A 14,682-nucleotide genomic window follows, 5' to 3' on the forward strand; every position below is an offset into this window, starting at 1 on the left:
CAACTGTTAGGGCGACCAGAGCTGTCTTGGTCCCATGACCAGTGCGGAAGCCGGACTGGAATGGATCCAGAGCCGATGTTTCATCCAGCAACCCACCAAGCTGTTCAGCAACCGCTCTCTCAATCACCTTACCCAGGAATGGAAGATTCGAAACCGGGAGGTAATTGGATAGATCTAAAGGATCTAATGATGTTTTCTTTAAGAGCGGGCGCACCACTGCCTCCTTCAGTTCCCCTGGGTATGTTCCAGTGCCAAGAGACAAATTGATGATATCCCCCAGGGGGACCCGCACCTCGTCTGGACATGCTGTAATCAGCCAAGACGGGCACGGGTCGAGAGGACAGGTGGTGGGCTTTCCAGCTCGGAGGAGTCTGTCCACATTGGCTGGGGATATCTGGTGTCCCCGCGCCACGCTCTCTCTCTCTCGCCTGCCAACACAGGAGCATGCTCAGATGACAAGCAATGCCATTTAAAGGTGGTGAGGCCGCTTCCCTTCCGCCTGACGCGCGCTCCCACCGCCCCTCTCCCTCACCGCCGTGGGGCGATTGCTCTTCCAAGGAAAGCCCTGCCAGCACCCACCTCAGAAACGGCCGGGGGAGGGAGCGAAGGAACCTGGAAGGCGAGGCGGAGGTGGGGGGTGAGACGAGGAACGCGCCAAAACACATTGCCCCTGCCTGCTGGGGGAGGGGGGTTCCTGGAGAAGAAGCGGCCCCTTTTTTGCAGGGGGAGGCGGCGAAGGCAGCGGGGAAAGGAGACGCGAAATAGGCGCGATGGGATCTCCTGACTTTCTTTCTTTTTAAAAAACTTTGAAGCAGCCACAGGGGAAGCATAGAATCATAGAAGTCTGACTTTGATCATAGAATTGTAGAGTTAAAAGGGATCCCAAGGGTCATCTAGTCCAACTCACCGGAGTGCTAGGGGATTTTATTAGCAGCGTTTACAGGGGGCGGGGTTTAAGCGTGTGAGTGTGGATTTAAATCCCGCTCCCCACATGGTCTGTTTCCTTCCTCTTTGTAGCCCCAAATCCTGGCTGCTGTTACGCCACCTGCACTGGGGACTGTTGTGTACTGAAGTTCTCACCCTGGGCCAGCAGGGGGATACTGTACATAGTGATGCAAATGAAGGATCGAACAGTGACGTTCAGTGATTGGATAGTTTGTATGCAAATGAAGGATCGAAAAGTGACGTTCAGTGATTGGATAGTTTTAGAAAGTTGCAACAGTTACACTGTTCTGGAGCTCTATATAAGCAGGCTGACTGAGCTCCTCAGTTCAGTTCAGTTCTGGCCTCAGAATAAAGAAGAGCTGTTTGAAGAATCGCTGTGTCATCTGATATGTTCGCCCACAACTTAACAGGGACGGTTTTCACACACAAACACGACTTAAGACGGCCAAAAATCAGTGCAGACATACATCGTGTTGCTTGCAAAGCAGCGCTTGGTTTTGTCAACCCGATTTGGAAGGAAGATGTCTTTGGGATGGTTGGTCTGGGACTCCGTCACTTCAGCCCCCCTAACCCTAGCCTTGTGCTGATGATCCCCACATCAATTTTCTTGATTTCACCCCCTAAAAACTAGGTGCGCCCTATGGTCCGGTGTACCCTATGGTGCGAAAATACGGTAATTATACTAAATAATTGCACTGGGCAAGAGCTAGCAGATGCAATGGAGGCCGAGAAGTAAGACTTCTTAGCGGCCTTCACTGCCATCTCGTAGGTTTTCATAAAAAACTATAGTTCTCGAAATTGTTTGCAGAAAGTAGTGTGCTTAAAATGTGTGACCAGGAGAGACTCAGAAACAAGTTGGTGGTTCTACCTCAGCAGCCTCCGTCAGTTTGGTGACCTATAAATGTTTTGACTGGAGCTCCTGGAACATTCCTGGACACTAGCCATGCTGTCTATGGCTGATGGTACTTGGAGCTCTACAATATCTAGAAGTTGGGGAAGGCTGGCGTTGTAATGTAATGTCACTGACTTTCAGAGTTTGACAGCCCTATAAGAAATTCACTTACAGATCAATCTAGATGAATTGGATTCCTTTCTTTTTAGGTTGGCTTGGAAGAAATCCCACCCCCAAGCTTCTTTAGAAGGCAGAGATGTTTGTCGTTGGCTTGTGGGAGATTAAGCCAAGGCTTTTTGAATGATTTGTGGGTTCCTTTGCCAATATTGGCTTTGAATTCCAGAGAAGGGCAGCACATGCAAGTTGCCAGGAATCAACAATTGGAAATGAAAGAGCTGCATTTTGATTTCTAGCCAATAAATGAAAAGCGTTTACTGAACGTTCAGAGGCTGTGTTGAAAAGCACCACTTGCCACAACCAGTTAAATGATTTCCAAAGTGCCCAGAAGGTAACGGGATCCAAATATAGGCTGAGCAAATTAAGATATTTTGTCTGATGGGGTCAATCAGTGCCAGAGTAATCCAAGGATGCCAGCAAACTATTTGCCTTGGCTTTTCATCCCCGTCAATTTAAACCAGGCATGGGGACCCTTCAGCTCGTGGGCCAAATGCAGTCTGCCAGGGGTCCTAATTCACCGTGTGGTTGTTTTTCTCAAGCCACAGCCACCTGCCTCACACTCGACATTATATGACATCAGGTGTCAGGCAGGGAAAGCCACTGGTGGAAAGGAACAAGCAGGAGCCTTGAAGTGTAGCTTCCATTTCTCCACCCATGTGTTAGGCTTGTGTCTGCTGCTTTTAAATCTGGCGCCCAACGCAAGTCATGCCAAGGTTGGCTGCGCGCTAGGGAAGGACCCACCCATTTTAAACCATAGTTATGGTTTGCAGACGGACATGCAGCATGCTGGTGCACAGGGTGAAAACTGAGGGTGCTTCACTCCCCAGACAAACCATGAGTGGCAAAATAAGAACATTGTTTACAACTTGTGGTTTCTTTGGAGAAAAATAACTCATAAGCCTGAGTTCAGATGCAACACAGGCAGGTGCAGAGGAGAAAAGCACTGTGCACTGGCAGGCTGCGTGTTCAACTTCAAAACTTAAATTTAACTTTGGTTTCAATTAGTGTGTGAACCAGGCCTGTATCTAAGCACATAAGAAATATGCTGATTTATGACCAATCTGCATATTACAAACAAATGTAAGACAATCAGGCTGCAGTCACATGGGCCATCATGCGATGTGAAATCTGGAATACTTTCTGTCCCAAATGAAGTCTATTTAGGCTATGCCAAATCTAAAATTGAAAGGTTTCTTTTACTGGCAGTGAATTATTCAGCGTAGCTGTAAATCCCTTGAAAAAATTCATTCAGCTGCTTACCAGGCATTATTTTAGAGAAACATATTTTACAGACACTTCTTTTTAATGAAATAAGTACCTCCAAAATACAGATTAGTATGATGGTCAGCATCTCCCAATCCAAATAAATTTTTTGAGGACCACATTCTTTGGGCTTTAACATATCTTCCACATCACTTCAGTTCCTAAATGAAGTGGATCTTAAGGGTAAATACAGTTCAATATGCTTGGCTTGCGGGGGATGACGACGATTTCCTTACTACTCTTTCTTTTTGCACCATGTCAGGAAAGTAGGGGAAATGCCCGCTCTGCATTCCCCATCCCCCAACTTTAAGACAAGGCTATAGACTTCTAGAGATGCAGACTACACAGCCTTTTTATTTCAAGCACCATAAAAGGGAATAGTTTTTCAGATTATTATTATTTTTTTAAATCCACAAGAACAAGCCAACAGAAAGCTTCAAGTATGATTTGCTCACACCCCCCCCCCACAAAAAAAATAGGCCTGGGGCGCTGTGTGCAAAGAGCAAAGGCTGCACACAATTTAGCTATTCAAAGCTCTAAATAGGGGTATCTCTGCTTCCTGGATTTATTAAAACCCCCTACAAAGACAGAAAATTAAACATTTAACCTATTACGTCCCCTCTCTGCCAGAGAAATCATTACAAATTAGCTGGAGAGGAGTCTGATTTCCAGACACTTGTTTTTTTGTAGGCAGTCCATAATTTTATTTTCCAGACTGGGTCAATAAAGAACAATCTCTGTGCGCACAGCTGAATTGATTTTACTGAGTCTCAATGGCCCTTGGTTTAAGGGTGTGTGTTTCTTAAAAACCCATCCAATGCACAAGTTATGGGTTGCTCTTTTTAAAAAGCACAGTATGGGCCTCAAACACTCAGGATAATCCAGCCAGAACAATTCAACACCTGTTGTTTCTCCTGATATATCCATGGCAGTCATACACAAAGCAAAACAAGCCAGTTGTATTTTTCCAAACTTCAATTACAAATCAGCTCTGAAAGCCTTCATCGCCACCCCCCTTTCAGCAGTTCTTGTGAGTGTGCTAGTCATAAAAATGGTGGGATACACTTCTGTGGAAGCTCTTGTGTTGTACGAGAACATCATTTTAGATGCAAAACCCACATAAAACTTAACCTCGCAGCCCTTTTATGCTGCTGCAGACGTGACAATTTTCTCTTGGTGCTCTTGACTCTGCTCCCAACCCACTTCTTTCATTATAGACATAGATGTTTAAAGTCATGCTAACGAACTGGTGTTTCTATCTGCTCCTCTCCATCCTGTATTGGTCGTAAAGACAAAACTGTTTGGTTGAAATAGAGGATGGATGACACATCAGGTAAAAAGCTGGTTTCTTTTATCAAAAGGAGAGGCAGAATTTATGTAAACGATGAGAATAACAGAACTCCAGCAAGGGAGTCAGCTATACAGCTGCAAATGTGATGTTTTAAGTGCATTATAAAATGTGACACTAGATGGTAATGGTGAGCTTGTGGCAAATTTGATATATTTCCCCAAACCCTTAAAAAGCAAGCAAACATTTGCACAGTGTTTTTTGTGGCCCTGTTTTTCATTGCTTTAGGTGTAGTCCTAGCTGCACCACTGCTTGGGCTGCAATATTCCCTAAAGCTTATGAAATAAAATAATGAAATAAAATAAAATAAAAATATATTAGGTGTCAAAGTTGACTGAAGAGGACAAAAGTATACGACAGTTAGAATTACAGTACAGAACCACCTGAATAAGCAACACACACAATGATTTACGACCCATTGAGAAAACTATTGTTTATTTAGAAAAAAAGGTTACACTGGTAGAATTTCAGATAAAAAAATTGTTTTACTTTTCTTAGAAATGTCATTGTGAAACGTTTTTTTTTCCTGACTAAAGTCCAGCGATACAAAGCTCCTGTAGCTGTAATATGAAAACCTAATTCTTAAATTTCTGTTTGGAATGAAGTATTTCCCAATTTCTAGAAACATTATGACAAACATATAAGGTGTTGCAGGGAACAATAAGTGAGGGTTCCTTTTTTTTTTTCAACTGGTGAAATGCTGTGCACATAATATACAAATAATTCTTAAGCACCGCACAAAAACAATGCTCCCACTTGGTTTTAGTTATTGATATTAGAAACAATAAATAAAAACTGGATTTTAAATGAGGTAAATTCCAAAGGTTCAACAACTGTTTATTTGTTGGGTTTTCAAACACAGCAAATGTTTCAATTCCATCTGAAAAGGATTACTGAAATCAGGCAGTATTTGGGTAACCTAATGTGAAACTCTGTACACGTATAAACCTCATTTGCACGATGGCAACAATTTGCAGCACATTGTGCTAAAATATGGAACATGTAACACTTTCAGCCAGGTACTGAAAATAAATGTTTAAGAAGCTAACCAACAAAAATACAGTAATGTACAACTCAACAATCAAATCTTCAGCAATGGGAGGGAAATAAAGCAAAGAACTGAATAATTTAAGGAGATGCAGATGGGTCCTCTTCATTCGCAATCTTCTGTGCAATGTATATTCCGGAAAATACATATATGGTCACACCTCAGAATCTTCTCATTTTCAAACCTGCCTAAAAAAGAGAGAGAACATCAGGACAATTAAATCTATTTCATAAGGATCAGGAGCTGAAACTAACAGAACTAAGATTGCAGAATAGCCTGAAGTTGCTCTCACTCAGATAAACAAAGTGCATAAAAAAGATGCCCAGTTTTTACAGTGGCATGAAGCCCCAAATGGATTAGCATCACTCATAACATGATGCTATACTTCCCATAGATGAACAGGAGAGAATTCTCCTTTGAAGAGATGCAACACTGCACAAAACTAAGCACCACGTGTCCCCATTGTGCAGTTACAGCCCTAGTATCAGCCCAAGAGCAAACGTAGAAAAAGGAGTCTGTGGTAACTTAGGGGAAAATTACTTGATACAAACTGAATTTAATTTAATCTGAGAGCAACGCCATCTGTAACAAAAACCTTCTTTTGTATATAGTAAGAATGCAACTTTTATGTTAGAAGTGAAACGTGACAAGCGGTAAGATTGCCAGTGCCCTTCGGAATTCCTAAATTAGATAAATGGATTAAGAATAAAAAAAGTGAGATAGCTCCCTTCACCTCGTGAATGCCCAAAGTAAGCATTGTTTTGACACTTACAGAATACCTGGGCAGCCACTGATAGCTGAAGCAGCATGTTAAAGCTTGACATCTGAACATGTTGACTTTTAATCAGAAATGGACAAACTTTTACCATTACTATTTCAAGTATTAGCATACATAATTCTATCTTTTGACTGAAATGGAATTCATGATATACAGTAATCTCAGCATTTATCGAAATCTCCATGACATTTCTTTAAATAAGTCCTATCCCCACAAATACGTATGTGGCAATACAAGGCCATCCCATATATGGGGTAAGGTGAGACAATAACCTCAGGCAGCAGGATCCACAGGGGCAGATCTCTGCTGCTGCTGCAGCCAGAGTGGCAGCTACAGATGTGGAGTGCTCCTGGAAACCAGATCTGTTGCCTCCTCAGCATCCTCTTGGCAAACAGGAGGCACTGCTGGTTTCCTCCCACCCCTAGCAAGAAAATGGTGGGGGTTGCCCTCTGGGGTCACCTGTCCAGCATGTTTGTTAGTAGGCCCTTTCTTCCAAACAACAGCCTTTGATTCACACTTCAACCATCAGATAAGGTTGCTTTTTTGGGGGGGCGGGGTTTACCATTTTGTGGTTCACCTCAGGTAACAAAATATATTGGGCTGGCCCTGCCACAGTATGGTCATTTCTAATAATAATAATAATAATAATAATAATAATAATAATAATAATAATAATAATAATTTATTTATACCCCGCCCATCTGGCTGAGTTTCCCCAGCCACTCTGGGCGGCTCCCAATCAAATGTTAAAAACAATACAGCATTACATATTAAAATCTTCCCTAAACAGGGCTGCCTTCAGATGTCTTTTAAAAATAGGATAGCTGCTTATTTCCTTGACATCTGATGGGAGGGTGTTCCACAGGGCGAGTGCCACTACCAAGAAGGCCCTCCGCCTGGTTCCCTGTAACCTCACTTCTTGCAATGAGGGAACTGCCAGAAGGCCCTCGGCGCTGGATTTCAGTGTCCGGGCTGAACGATGGGGATGGAGACGTTCCTTCAGGTATACAGGACTAAGGCTGTTTAGGGCTTTAAAGATCAGTACCAACACTTTGCATTGTGCTCAGAAATGTACTGGGTGCCAATGCAGATCACTCAGGATCAGTATTATGTGGCCCAGGCGGCCACTCCCAGTCATCAGTCTAGCTGCCGCATTCTGGATTAATTGCAGTTTCCGGGTCACCTTCAAAGGTAGCCCCACGTAGAGCGCGTTGCAGTAGTCCAAGCGGGAGATAACTAGAGCATGCACCACTCTGGCAAGACAGTCCACGGGCAGGTAGGGTCTCAGCCTGCGTACCAGGTGGAGCTGGTAGATAGCTGCCCTGGACACAGAATTGACCTGCGCCTCCATGGACAACTGTGAGTCCAAAATGACTCCCAGGCTGCGCACCTGGTCCTTCAGGGGCACAGTTACCCCATTCAGGACCAGGGAGTCCCCCACATCCACCTGCCTCCTGTCCCCCCAAAACAGTACTTCTGTCTTGTCTGGATTCAACCTCAATCCATTAGCCACCATCCATCCTCCAACCACCTCCAGGCACGCACACAAGACGTTCACCACTTTCACTGGTTCTGATTTGAAAGAGGTAGAGCTGAGTATCATCCGCATATTGATGAACACCCAGTCCAAACCTCCTGATGATCTCTCCCAGCGGCTTCATGTGGATGTTAAAAAGCATGGGGGAGAGGATGGAACCCTGAGGCACCCCACAAGTGAGAGCCCAGACTTATCCCTCAACACTACTTTCTGGACACGGCCAAGGAGGAAGGAGCGGAACCACTGTATAACAGTGCCCCCAGCTCCCAGCCCCTCTAGACGTTCCAGAAGGATGTTATGGTCGATTGTCTCAAAGGTCACTGAGAGATCCAGCAGAACTAGGAAACAGCTTTCCCCCTTGTGCCTAGCCTGCTGGAGATCATAGACTAGCGCGACCAAGGCATTTGAAGGGATTACAGGTTAACCTGGCTACCTTGGTAGAATTTTTCTATTAACTGATCAACTTGAGAGTTCTTTTTGAAAAATGACTTATGTTAATAAAGCTAGAGTGACAAAAACTCCAGTCTGCACAGCAGTTTTTGATGGTATAGAAAGCTTTCCTTTAAAACAAGTGACAGAACGAATCCATGGGTTACTGTATGATTTTAGTCTTGGCTATAGAGAAACCTCTGAGACTACTATTTGGGATTCGGCACTATTTTTTTACACATATAATGTGGTTTGACATTATATTTGTATGCTTTTTTACAGTCATTCTCTATGAAGGAAGAGAGAGAGAGAGAGAGAGAAGGTTTGCCTTTTTTAACATCAATATGATGTTAAAAGAGCTGGATTTAGGACTGCTGAGTTTTTCAGTTGGCATTAACTTGGCTATCAGCAATTACGTCTGCCACAGATCCACAACCCCATACAGTGGTACCTCGGGTTACAGATGCTTCAGGTTACAGACTCCACTAACCCAGAAATATTACCTCAGGTTAAGAACTTTGCTTCAGGATGAGAACAGAAATCGTGCGGCAGCAGTGGGAGTCCCCATTAGCTAAGATTAGCTTCAGATTAAGCACAGTTTCAGGTTAAGAACAGACCTCCAGAATGAATTAAGTTCTTAACCCGAGGTACCACTGTATTTAACAACTCGCCTAGAAGCTATAAGCAGTCAGGAATTTCATGCAGGTGGGTAAGCAGGCCAGAAGAGGAGGAGCCGATTGCTCCATCCCTCCTCTGCCAGTCCACCTTATTTTTGTGCTAGCTGCAGAGAAAGGAAAGTATCTTCCTCCACAAGAAGCCCAGAAATGTAGCAGACTGGCAAAGGAGGGAACAGATCACTCTGTACCTCTTCCATCAATCCACTTGGCAAGGAAGATTCTTTCCCATCTCCAGTGAAGAGAGAAGATGAAGAAGTTATTCTCACCTTGGTCAGAACATTGTTCATTATCTGTGTTTGTCTGAAGACTTATGAGTAAATCAAAAGATTAAGGGAAATTTGGTTGTTTTAAATTTTTGGGAAACCAACAGACACAAAGACTAATGGCACAGTGAAAGGATATTGTTTCTTTTCTTCTTTTCCTCCAGTACTATCCCGTTTCTCTTTTTTCTCTGTTTTCTCCTTATCATGTCTGGACTCCTACACAAAACAAGTTTAAAACATGAGGAGAAATAATAACTTATACATAACACATTTGATTCTTCTTTCACAGGAGTGGGAAAGGCCAGGTTAGTGAAAGGAAAAAAAAGAACAAGGTATTTACTCTTCCTAAACAAAATTTCTGTTTGTTGTACCCTACTTCATACATTAAAATGAAAGCTTGCATTCACACATACACACACTCATTAAAAAGCTACTGATCTCAACTCTATATTCAATGCAATTATTATTATTATGAAGGACAAACTTCATATGCTACCTAAAATCCACTGAATATGACAATGATTTTACTAATGGGGGGGGGGGAGTCTGACTTGCCTTTTTGCTACCAGAGCTTTTCTCCATCTTTTCAACTTTTATTGAGTCTCCTTTCTCTTTGCCGGAAGATTTTGATTTGCTTTTGTCCTTTTCCTTCTCATTGGAGTGGGGAGAATCTGAAGGACTTTCACTCTTACTATGTTTGGAAGAACCAGCTGGAAAGACAAAAGCTACATAAATAGAGCCACTCATATCAGCACCTAGGCATTGTCAAAGAAAGAAAAAGCAGGAGAGAACGTACTTGTTCCATTTTCCTCTTTGCGACGTTTGGTTGAATCCTGAGGCACTTCCCGATCACTATTTGAATGATCCTAGTCAGATACAACATTAATAAATTTAATACACATGGATCTCCAAAACAATAGTTTAAATATTATGCTTAAAGAGAGCTGATTTGTTAAAAGCTGCTTCTTCCTTTGAAGTGCCTCCTTGCACCACAAATTGTAGTAATTTGCTTCCTGTTTTGTCTTAGTGAAATCAAGAAGCAGTCATTAAAAACTTTGCTGAAACCTGTCGTCATATTTTAAGAACCACAGTTTAAAATTGTTATGTATAAGTCACAAACCCTTTTTCGATCTTTCCTTTCCTTTTCCTCTTTCTTCTCTCTCTCTCTGGATCTTTCCCTTGACTTGTCCAAATCTTTCTTGTCCACTTCTCTCTCTTTACTCTTGGACAGTGTTGGAGTTGAGTGGTTAATGTAGTGCTGTTAAATTAAGGCAACATTACCAAGGATTAAAGCTTATCTGTCAAGACGGGTGCACTAAAATAATTCTCTTTTGCAGAAATCCAGAAATATTTATTTTTCATCTCTGGCAGTCTCTCTGCTTTTCCTTATGTACCACTCTGAAAAATTCCTTGAATATCTCGAATTCAAAGTAAAGCTGGAAAAAATATTTTCACAATTTTATTTTTTTACTCAGCATTGTGACTTACTACATACTGGAATCCTGAAATTTCAGTAACAGAAGGACAACAGACAAAAGTGGTGTTCAAGCATGCTTGCATTGTAGAACTCCAAACTTAATTGTGAATCCAGTCTATTTAAATAATGAGAAACATTAATGATGTAGACTACACTTGCTTCCTAAAAGATTTGTTATCAAGCTCATTTATAAAAGGTACATAAAACTGTATGCTACCGTTTGCCTTTATTGTTGGTGATTATATGAAATAACTAAGCTTCGGTAGCAAGAAAGAAGACAGCACATGGAAATGTTGCATGAATATAATTTTTCATTCAAGTTCGGAGATGGGTTAGCACAGAACTCATAAAATTACTTACAATAATATTGCATAGTAGCTATTTCCCTATTTTAAAAATAACTGCATAAATTACTTAGAAAAATAGAGCAAGCCGTGTTCCAAACTTAGTACGATATAGAAGATCTGTAGTTAGGATATATCAAAATTTTCAAAAATAAAATAAAAGCAGCCACACAACAGGGGCAGGTCAATCTGATCACATATTTAAACACATATTTAAATATGCTCAGTTTTTCTCTGTTTAAACTGACTGGCCTGGCATTTTCCCAGTTTATATTCCCCACATACCTATATGGTTTTTTTTTTTCCCTGCAGGGCAAATAGCTTCAGGGAATGAGGGAATTTAAATCGTAAAAAATACATGAAGAGAGTTATCAGATTTTCCATACCTGGCACCAGTCTCACTTGCTCACTTGCTCACTCACTCTCTCTCTCTCTCTCTCTCTCTCTCTCTCTCTCTCTCTCTCACACACACACACACACACACACACACCCTTCATGGCTGCTTTTAAACAAAAAAATTGTGTGATCTTGTTCAGGGATCTTCCATATCCACCTAGTTTAGTCTTCACATTCTGCATTTCCCCAACTTTTGGGTTTTTCTTGAAATAGCATTCCCCACGGGAGCCATTCAAGAACAGAAATCTTTACCCGGGCCTGCTATTTCTAACTATATGCAATTATTCCCCAAGAGAACCTATTATTTCTGGCTTTTCTGAAGTACAAAAAAACCCCCAAATAAAATATACTGGAAGCAGAGGGTTGCAAGTTTAATCGCGGATATATCCCTAAGCAAATCAGCAAGTCTCCTCCCTCACCTGTCAAAGCAACTTTGCCCCTTCCTAATGAAACCATAAATGTTGCATCCGTTATCATCTCATACTGACTGCCACACCTAAATCAGTGTACTCCCCATTCTTTCAAGAACCTAAGAGCAGCCCTGCTAGATCAGGTTGGTGTATCCTGGTTTCCCTAGAGGCCAGTCAGATGCTGCTCAGAAAACTGCAACCAGGACCAAGAGCAACAGACTTCTGCTATTGTTCCCTAGCAACTGGTATTAATTAATACAGCTATCCCCCAAGAACCTGTCTAATGCCTTTTTAAAGGCAACAGCCATCACATCTTGCAGCAGGGAACTCCATAAATTGTTTTAACATGTTTCTGAAGTGTTGTGTACTATTACTGTTGGGTGTTGGGAAGAGAGAATGGCTTACTGGATAGACTATTTAGATTAAGAGGGAAGGTACAATGTGGGAGGGAGGTCCAAATGAGATTTGTCAGTTAAAAACCAGTTGATGGGACTATCAGGAGATGGAATTGCTGGGTTCAGCACTTATCAGGAGGAGATGGAATTGCTGGGTTCGGCATTCAGAATTACAGCTTCTAGGTGATTCTGGGTCAGACAAATCTACCTGCATTTTTAATTTTTTAGGTTACAGCACTGGCCAGGTCTGCTTTTCACCCAACCCCAAAGCAATCCTAGATTTCTGATTCAGGAGATTGCTTCCAAAGCCACTAGCTGCAGTAAACTTGCCCTTTGAAGGGCAATCCTTGAAGACAACATAGAAGTTTCAGCTTGTGCACGTAGATGGAACTGTCGCTTGCACAAAGAATAAATGCTTTTTCCAACTAAAACCCAGTGAAAAATAGAATATTTTTTTAAAAAAAACCCATTTCATTCAGCATAGCTGGCAGCTGAGGAAAAGCATAGGGGGAAACACATGTAACTGCAACAATTTGGGACAGAAATGCTAGATGCTGCTTTCCTAACAAGCAAAAACTCTTTAGAAAAATATGGCACAAATACATTATAAAAGCTTAAGTGCAAACAGGGGGATTTAATGAAGTGACAGGAGGGAATAATCGTATCAAAAGTGCTGAATCATTCCAACCACCTTGGTAAAAGACAAGCCCCCCTGGTTGCTCATATGCCACAGTGGTTATCAAACTTTTTTTGCCTTCAGGGAATACTTTCAATATTGATCAGACTATTGAAGAATGTCTACCACAGAATAGTTGTAGAGGATTCCAGTGCATTTTCTAGGGCTGACTGGGGGGGGGGGGCTGACGTGCCCCAGGGATGCCCTGCTTTAACTGAAAGTGTGACCTTGAAGAAGAAGCCCCAAAAAGTTTTGTAGGGCTTCCTAGAACACAGTCCGAAAACCAGTGGGCATATTGCACTAAAGCAGTGCGGCATGTTGCGGTAGCCAGGTTTGCACAATTCATACATAGCTTGCAATGCATCTTGCGGTGCTAACGCAGGCAGGGTCTACACAGATATTAAAAATGCTATGAAAAACTCCTATATATCAATATATCCAGTGCTTTTTTTTCTAAAAATGTTTATAGATACTCTCATTTTCCTACTCATATTGAAATACTGCCCCACAATGAGGCCAAACTTAGATTCACAAAATGTTTAGGGGTATGTGTACCCCTGCATACCACCCCCCAGAAAAAAGCACTGTCTATAGAGAAAGAGAAAGAGAGATCCCAATGCAATTTACCATTGATTTTGGATTGCAGCGCTACAGCACCACCTGGTGTCATATTTTTATAATGTACCCCATGTTATAAAATTGTCACAGTTGAACCTGCAAAAACCATTGTTTTTTATTTATTTTCTGTGAGTGATTGAAAGATTCAAACCTTTGCTGAAGAGTCCTTGAGTTCGCTGAGGTTGTCCTGTAGAAAATGAATGGAGATGACACGTAAGGTCGCACAGTTCTCAGAAACTCAGGAACTTGGGGAAGCAGGGCCATACCCTTGAAACAAAAAACAGCTACTCCTTCTGGGAATAAATGAAGTATTAATACTTCTCATATGCACTTAAATAATAAGAACAACCTAGCTACAAAATAATGTGTTTGCCAATTAGTTTTTTTTAAGCACCCAAACCCGCATTATATCTTAATCTTTTTTTTTATTGAAGTGCTATATTTACAAGTAATAGCTATACAACTGGGTTGAGGTGGGGAGAGAAATTCTCTACCTTCCTGACTTAACATTAAACATGTGAATAGCATTCCCCTAAATAGCTATAAATGCAGCTATTTAAATAGATGCATAGAAAACAATACTACTATAAATGAAAACTGCAATCTTTGCCACACGTTTGCCTGGGACCAAATTCCACTGATACCGATGGGACTTACTCCCAAGCAAACATCCCGAGGATCAACATCCCAACTATCTATTATTACTCAAAAACTTTAATGAAATTGTACAACTCCATCCAGCTGCTCTACACCTCATGCCAACGTCTTAAGAGAAAGCTTTTTTTAAATGTTGGCAAGATGGCGACACACCCACATAATCCATCCCAGTTTCTCTGATGACGCATCGGTAACTTACAGTTTTAAAGCTTCAACGTACTGCAAATTCAAAGATTCCATGAGCTTAGTTGGTTTAGAAATAAAATTATAAACATGGAGCAAGGAATTGCTACCCTGAGTCTTCAAGAAGGCTACAGCCATGGTTTTGTGCTGCACTCGACTGCTGGGGGTT

General features: G+C 41.8%; 1 protein-coding gene across 3 annotated transcripts in view; it reads right to left on the reverse strand.

Annotated features, from left to right (window-relative positions):
• Nucleotides 1–5,032: 5,032 nt before the first annotated feature.
• LOC309334198 (THO complex subunit 2-like) overlaps nt 5,033–14,682 on the reverse strand; it is a 56,796-nt gene continuing 47,146 nt past the window's right edge. The window contains exons 33-39 of one of the 3 annotated variants that reach the window (XM_081848372.1): nt 13,825–13,860; nt 10,478–10,615; nt 10,154–10,223; nt 9,913–10,067; nt 9,497–9,573; nt 9,361–9,408; nt 5,033–5,857 (exon numbers count right to left, since the gene is read on the reverse strand). In XM_081848372.1, the coding sequence (XP_081704498.1) occupies nt 9,381–9,408; nt 9,497–9,573; nt 9,913–10,067; nt 10,154–10,223; nt 10,478–10,615; nt 13,825–13,860 (504 nt within the window). In that variant the 3' untranslated portion in view covers nt 5,033–5,857; nt 9,361–9,380. The other 2 variants (XM_081848371.1, XM_081848370.1) reach the window with 2 other exon arrangements.

This window comes from Podarcis erhardii (genome assembly GCF_964252035.2).
Source record: "Podarcis erhardii genome assembly, chromosome: Z".
Taxonomy (NCBI): Eukaryota; Metazoa; Chordata; class Lepidosauria; order Squamata; family Lacertidae; genus Podarcis; species Podarcis erhardii.